General features: G+C 27.7%; 1 protein-coding gene across 2 annotated transcripts in view; it reads right to left on the reverse strand.

Annotated features, from left to right (window-relative positions):
* Positions 1–3,571: 3,571 nt before the first annotated feature.
* Positions 3,572–8,708, reverse strand: part of LOC145293145 (NADH-cytochrome b5 reductase 3-like) — a 128,558-nt gene continuing 123,421 nt past the window's right edge. For both annotated transcript variants that reach the window (XM_080139567.1, XM_080139568.1), the window contains exons 8-9: positions 6,397–6,496; positions 3,572–5,677 (exon numbers count right to left, since the gene is read on the reverse strand). In XM_080139567.1, coding sequence (XP_079995693.1) covers positions 5,505–5,677; positions 6,397–6,496 — 273 coding nt within the window. In that variant the 3' untranslated portion in view covers positions 3,572–5,504. The remainder of the gene's footprint in view (positions 5,678–6,396; positions 6,497–8,708) is intronic.

Below are 8,708 nucleotides of genomic sequence, written 5' to 3' on the forward strand. Positions count from 1 at the left end.
TATTTGAATACATTTCTCCGCTTCCATCATTTTTTAATGCTTTTCTCTGCTTCCATCATTTTTTAATGCATTTTTCTGCTTCCATCATTTTTCTAATGCATTTCTCTGCATCCATCATCTTTTAATGCTTTTCTCTGCTTCCATCATATTTTAATGCATTTCTCTGCTTCCATCATTTTTTAATGCATTTCTCTGCTTCCATCATTTTTCTAATGCATTTTTCTGCTTCCATTATTTTTTAATGCCTTTCTCTACTTCCATCATTTTTTAATGCATTTCTCTGCTTCCATCATTTTTTAAATGCATTTCTCTGCTTCCATTATTTTTCTAATGCATTTTTCTGCTTCCATCATATTTTAATACATTTCTCTGCTTCCATCATTTTTTAATGCATTTCTCTGCATCCATCATCTTGTAATGCTTTTCTCTGCTTCCATCATATTTTAATGCATTTCTCTGCTTCCATTATTTTTTAATGCATTTCTCTACTTCCATCATTTTTTAAATGCATTTCTCTGCTTCCATTATTTTTCTAATGCATTTCTCTGCTTCCATCATTATTTTAATACATTTCTCTGCTTCCATCATTTTTCTAATGCATTTTTCTGCTTCCATCATTTTTTAAATGCATTTCTCTGCTTCCATCATTTTTTAATGCTTTTCTCTGCTTCCATCATTTTCTAATGCATTTTTCTGCTTCCATCATTTTTTAATGCATTTCTCTGCTTCCATCATTTTTCTAATGCATGTTTCTGCTTCCATTATTTTTTTAATGCTTTTCTCTGCTTCCATCATTTTTTAATGCATTTCTCTGCATCCATCATTTTTCTAATGCATTTCTCTGCTTCCATCATTCTTCTAATGCATTTTTCTTCTTCCATCATATTTTAATACATTTCTCTGCTTCCATCATTTTTTAATGCTTTTCTCTGCTTCCATCATTTTTTAAATGCATTTCTCTGCTTCCATCATTTTTTAAATACATTTTCCTGCTGACATAATTTAATTCATTTCTCTGCTTCCATCATTTATTTAATTCCTTTGTCTTCATTGATCAGTTATTTAATGCACATCTCTGCTTTCATTGTTTGTTTAATCCATTTCTGCTTCCATCATTTTTCAATGCATTACGTTGCTCCAATCTTATTTTTTAATACATTTCTCTTCTTCCATCATATTTGAATACATTTCTCCGCTTCCATCATTTTTTAATGCTTTTCTCTGCTTCCATCATTTTTTAATGCATTTTTCTGCTTCCATCATTTTTCTAATGCATTTCTCTGCATCCATCATCTTTTAATGCTTTTCTCTGCTTCCATCATATTTTAATGCATTTCTCTGCTTCCATCATTTTTTAATGCATTTCTCTGCTTCCATCATTTTTCTAATGCATTTTTCTGCTTCCATTATTTTTTAATGCCTTTCTCTACTTCCATCATTTTTTAATGCATTTCTCTGCTTCCATCATTTTTTAAATGCATTTCTCTGCTTCCATTATTTTTCTAATGCATTTTTCTGCTTCCATCATATTTTAATACATTTCTCTGCTTCCATCATTTTTTAATGCATTTCTCTGCATCCATCATCTTGTAATGCTTTTCTCTGCTTCCATCATATTTTAATGCATTTCTCTGCTTCCATTATTTTTTAATGCATTTCTCTACTTCCATCATTTTTTAATGCATTTCTCTGCATCCATCATTTTTCTAATGCATTTCTCTGCTTCCATCATTTTTCTAATGCATTTTTCTGCTTCCATCATATTTTAATGCATTTCTCTGCTTCCATAATTTTTTAATGCATTTCTCTACTTCCATCATTTTTTAATGCATTTCTCTGCATCCATCATTTTTCTAATGCTTTTCTCTGCTTCCATCATTTTTCTAATGCATTTTTCTGCTTCCATCATATTTTAATACATTTCTCTGCTTCCATCATTTTTTAATGCTTTTCTCTGCTTCCATCATTTTTTAATGCATTTTTCTGCTTCCATCATTTTTCTAATGCATTTTTCTGCTTCCATCATTTTTTAAATGCATTTCTCTGCTTCCATCATTTTTTAATGCTTTTCTCTGCTTCCATCATTTTCTAATGCATTTCTCTGCATCCATCATCTTTTAATGCATTTCTCTGCATCCATCATTTTTCTAATGCATTTCTCTGCTTCCATCATTCTTCTAATGCATTTTTCTTCTTCCATCATATTTTAATACATTTCTCTGCTTCCATCATTTTTTAATGCTTTTCTCTGCTTCCATCATTTTTTAAATGCATTTCTCTGCTTCCATCATTTTTTAATGCATTTTTCTGCTTCCATCATTTTTTAATGCATTTCTCTGCTTCCATCATTTTTCTAATGCATTTTTCTGCTTCCATCATTTTTTAAATGCATTTCTCTGCTTCCATCATTTTTTAATGCTTTTCTCTGCTTCCATCATTTTTCTAATGCATTTTTCTGCTTCCATCATTTTTTAAATGCATTTCTCTGCTTCCATCATTTTTTAATGCTTTTCTCTGCTTCCATCATATTTTAATGCATTTCTCTGCTGTCATCGTTTGTTCACTTTTAAGTCTTTGGTTGCCTTCAACTTCTGGAAAAAGTAAAAACCGCAAATGTGCACGCATTCACTTGGTCATCAAACTTGCACTTTCTATGTTCTTTATTAAACCTCCACACCTTTCTCAATTGGATAAATTTTTTCTTTACTTTAATATTTTTCTTCCCAAATAACTGGTTTACATTGAGTCAGTTTCTTTCTAAGGTATTACTTTCACATAACTCCATAAATTTCTGATCTTTTTTCTTAACACAATCTACTAGTGTTCCAGATTCATACATAACATGACTTTCTTCAGTTTCTAGAAACAATATGTTCACAGTAATATCAAATTCTAAGATTTATATCATCATATCTTTAATTAATCACCCTCAAAACCAGAGTTCTTTCAAATTTCCTGCTACAGAAAGTTATAAACAATTTCTCACAACTATGTGATTTAATCCCTTACACGATTATCCATCACTTTATGTACCCATTTCTTAGCTATATAATACCAACACAGTTAACCTTATCCTTTTTCACTATAGTCTTCTCCAAGAACAGCATTACCTTCATTTTTTATCCTCTATCCATATGTTCACAGAGGTAAGACCGCATCTTCAATCATGAATAAGCCTTAAGAGATGACATATTGATGCTTCCTAATGGCTTGTTATTTATTGGTGTTTGTAATTCGATAATTACCATTTTGAAGGATATATGTTTAATCACAAGATTAAACATTCATATTTGATCTTTGTTTATTCCTTTTCTTATAATATAAAATATTGGTATTTATAATGTAAGTAATAAAATGTATTTAGTGACAATAAACGTGTGCGTGTGTGTATATTAGATTTAATAGTGTTATTTGTCAAAATGATTCTTGATGTTACTGTAAATATAAAAGAAAAAGGGAAAAATAAAACAAAGCTTTCTCACACACTCATATCCAAATTGGTTTTAAACCATTAACAGATTGTACAATAAAATAAACTTTATTATATAATTTAGAATTCTACAAAATGATATATTGTTCAAACATTTTATTTTTCTATGCAAAGCACTAAAAACGTAAGCATACACCATTTTAGATGATAGAAGATTGTTGTTTTTTGTTGTTTTTTTTTTAGGTAGAAGAGCTTTACATGAAAAGAGTGAAAGACAAGAATTAAAAATATTCTGCATATTAGAAGGCACAACGATTGAAGAAAGAAAGGACACAGTGAACTATTGTTTTTTTTTTTTTTTTTGAATTAAGTGATCAAAATAGAAGAATCCTTTTCTTGGTCAAGATTGTATAAAGAATAGTTTATCTGATAAAAGTTTTGTAGTAAAATATAAATTGTTTTGAAGTACAAAATCGAATCATATAACATTTTTAGACAACTGAACATAAAAGGTGGCAAAGCATCAGTTTCAAAATTGTACACATTTTGTTCATAAATACATTTGAAATAATATCTGAAACGTTTGATGCATTTCACTCATGGAGCATGCAAGGTTAGAGTGAAAGTCGATCTGCATTATTATCTCATTAACATCATGTTAAAATCATTATTTCTGAACTTCCTCATCACATTTGTATCAATATAAAACTTGGTTTTATTTGAGTTTTAGAAATCAATTTTCAACAAGTTCCTTATTCTTTTAAAGCTAAGGTTCATCCCCTTTTTTGTTAGTTTCTTATTTTAAGAAATATAATATTTATCTATTTGCGACAAAGAGATTAGGGAATATTGAACCTGCATGTACAAGAAAATCTGAGAAAAACAAAAACTTATTGAAATTTCTCATCATCATGTGGTTAAGTATATTTAAAATTTAATGTTTCCAACAAGTTTTGGTCATCTGTAAAAATAACCATAAATTCAATTTTAAATTTTCAAAAATACTTTTAATATATTATGATTTTCAGAGAAATTTACAACTGAAAAACAAGATTTAACATTTGCAACACATTAACACAAGACAAAAGTAGAAAATATAATACAGTTAATTAATGATATGGTTGTATATTAAGAGAACTTTGATCCAACTTGTGACCAAGTCTAATATATATACTTTATGCTAATTTTATTTATTTAAGTGACTAGTGTATCTATAACAATTTTTAAATTTATTTTTATAACCTATTAAATTGTGTACAAATCAAAATAGAATTGTGCCAGTCAAAAACTTATTAACTCTTGGAAAAACTTTGTTCATTTTAAAAGATTTTTTTCTTTCAATATAAAAGATAAAATTTTGTGGAGAACAAATAAGGTCATATGTAAATAAATACAATTGTGGCAGTTTATAAAAAATGCTGAAGTATAGATTGTGCAGAACATGAAAATGCAAATTTTTTAACGTCTGAAATATTTTAATCAATTGAAGCAGTAAACAAGTTTAAATAATATAAATACAAAACATAAACATATCTAAAAACAACAAAAAAGAAAATCAAAACAATCTTTCATAACATTTCCTCAAAAATTGAAACAGTTATATTTTTAATCTTAAAGTCTCACGCAATTGAACAAATAACTAACCATTTCAATTTGTCCAAAAATTAAAGTTAACGCATTCTAATTCATTTTAGCTCCCACTTCTCCTCAAAAATTAATGTTAATCAAAGTTTTTCTGCATTATAGAATAAAATGTTAAAAATAATTTTTGAAATAAAATTAGTAACATTTGAGCATCAACTATTATTGATAATGTAGGGATACTTGTAATTCAAATTATCAATGTTCCAAAACAAATTTATACAAAACAAACTTAAAGTTACCTTTTAACCATTTCCTATACCTTTCTATATTGTTAGTTCACTATTAAGCTTGCAGATAATCATCTTTATAATTATTTTCTTCTTTTAATCAGATACTATAAAAGCGAAGATAAAAAAAAGGTAACCCAACACTTCACAAAGAAAAAAAACCCTTGATTTTGAGCCATGGATTCCCTTTGGTAAGTGCTATTTTAAAAAGTAAAGCGCATCTGAGGTTTGTAACCCAATTTATCCAGGTTGGGTATACAAGCAAAATTAATCATAGGAGGTGGACCACACATCAGGACCAACACATCATCTCCAGGTTCAGGTAAATGATCCTTTATCATAGAATCATTGATAAATCCTTTGCTGTACTTCCAGTCTGAAAAGTAGAAAAGAAATAAAAAAGAAATAACTGCGAAGGAAAGATCTCATTTTGTATAAAGTCTCAAATTCATAAGCTTATTTTTTGTGGAAGAAAAAAGAAAATCAACATTAAATGAAAAGATATGATTCAATTCAATATTAAACAAAGTTCAAATGTGGACAAATCCAGGTATTATTTCTAGTTCAGCAATCAAACATTTTTAGGTTGTGAAAAGATCCACTCAAAAATGTTGTCACACTGTGGATACCATATTTACCCAACAAGCTTAGAAAAAAAATCCCTTTTCTAAAGATAAGAGAAACAGCAACAACTCAAAACAACGCAGTGTTTTTAATTCTTTATAAAAACAATTTTTCTTCATATTATTTTGTTAAATATCTATTTACAAAACAATAATCAAACTACTTCATATATAATTATGAAAATTTTGCCCACACAAGATATGAAAAAATATTGCAGTAGTAAAAAAAAAAAAAATATCAATTATATTTTGAGGAGATAATTTATATCATGGGAATGATTACAAAATTGACAATTGTAAAGTTAGTTTTGCAAGGAAATATCATTTTTAAATTAATTTTTTTAGTTTTGAATCAAACAGCTTAAGAGAAATGAAAGAGTAATACTTTTCGAAATTTCACATAAAAAAGAAATCGGACAAAAAACTATGATTGAGAGTAAATTTAATGGCATAAAAGTATCTGAATACTCACCTTCAGTTGGTCTATCTAACGTATACCATAGTTTAAGTCTATCTGGATGGTCTTCGGCTATCATTTCAAGTTCTGGTCGGAGCAAGATGTCCTTTTCGGTCTACATAATTAAATATTTTGCACAAGTTATTCATCATGACAAAATATTGTAATTGTCTGTATTTTTGAGATAAGGAGTTTTCATTGATTGAGATTGTCGGACTGACTTCCTCATCTTGGTTGTCATTGTCACAACGTTTCGGCCGTTTTGCCCTCCGGCCTTCGTCAGGTGTTTTGTATCGAACTGGGGAACCATTTGTTAGGAGTCTCGAACCCAACCCTTTATTATTATTATGGGAGTACCGTGTTCAGACTCCAGCTAGGCTTTGGGACATAGTTGCTGATTCTCTGTTTTGAATGTTACTTTTTCACTGCCTTCGTTCAGGATTGAACTTAGCACCTTTGGGTAACTGTAAACTTTGATACAGCATCTAGGACCACTCAGCCATATGTCACTAGGACAATTCTTAGTTGGTTTTTGTTAATGTTAAACCTATGTTGTTATTCAAGGTTTTCTCTATCAGAGGTGTCCAAATTGCATTAAGCTCTATGCTTGGTTTGCTTAGTAGGTTGTTATGTCTGAGCATGTGAGCTGTTTCTTTAAGTTTTCTCACTTTCCAGTGGGTCTCTCTGTTTATTATTTTTACTTCATGGTGATGGACATGTCGGAGTACTCTGAAAAAATGGCAGGCCTAATCACAGATGGTAGCTACGGTAAAATAAAGAAGGACCCAACTTTGAAAACCGAAAGAAAGCTGTTACAAATCCTTACCAAAAACAAGGAACACATCGCTCCGATGAGATATAGACATAACAACCTACTGAGCAAACCAAGCATAGAGCTTAATGCAATTTGGACACCTCTGATAGAGACAGACAACCTTGATTAATCACATAGGTTTAACATTAACAAAAACCAACTAAGAATTGTCCTAGTGACATATGGCCGAGTGGTCATAGATGTTGTATCAAAGTTTACAGTTACCCAAAGGTGCTGAGTTCAATCCTGAACAAAGGCAGTGAAAAAATAACATTCAAAACAGAGAATCAGCAACTATGTCCCAAAGCCTAGCAGGAGTCCGAACGCGGTACCCCCATAATAATAATAAAGGGTTGGGTTCGAGACTCCTAACAAACGGTTCCCCAGTTCGATACAAAACACCTGACGAAGGCCGGAGGCAAAACGGCCGAAACATTGTGACCATAACAACCAAGATGAGGAAGTCAGTCCGACAATCTCAATCAAGGACAAAGTATAACAATTCTAAATAGTATAATTATAATAATCGATTTTGGATTGAAACAAAAATAATAAACGTATTCTGTTTTCATAGCATAGATCCCCTATCATTTATTTCCTTAGCCAACCTTTATTTCTTAGGGGATCTTCCCAGGCTCATTCTAACAAGGTCCCTTCCAGTGTTCATCCCTTGCTTTCCAGCTACATGGAACTTTTTTATCACTAAATTATCTGTAGACACCATGTATATATATATATATATATATATATACAAATATATATAAATATTATATATATATATATATACAAATATATATATATATATACAAATATATATATATATACAAATATATATATATATATACAAATATATATATATATATATATATAAATATATATATATATATACAAATATATATATATATATATATACAAATATATATATATATACAAATATATATATATATATACAAATATATATATATATATATATATATAATATATATATATATACAAATATATATATATATATATATATATATATACAAATATATATATATATATATATATATATACAAATATATATATATATACAAATTATATATATATATATATATATATATATACAATATATATATATATACAAATATATATATATATTATATATATATACAAATATATATATATATACAAATATATATATATATACAAATATATATATATATATATATATACAAATATATATATATATATAAAATATATATATATATACAAATATATATATATATATATATATATATATATACAAATATATATATATATATATATATATATATATATACAAATATATATATATATATATATATACAAAATATATATATATATATATATATACAAATATATATATACAAATATATATATATATACAATATATATATATATATATATATACATATATATATATATATATACAAATATATATATATATATACAAATATATATATATATATACAAATATATATATTATATACAA

The sequence above is a fragment of the Euprymna scolopes genome, chromosome 14 (assembly GCF_053919585.1).
Source record: "Euprymna scolopes isolate OS-2025 chromosome 14, ASM5391958v1, whole genome shotgun sequence".
NCBI lineage: Eukaryota > Metazoa > Mollusca > Cephalopoda > Sepiida > Sepiolidae > Euprymna > Euprymna scolopes.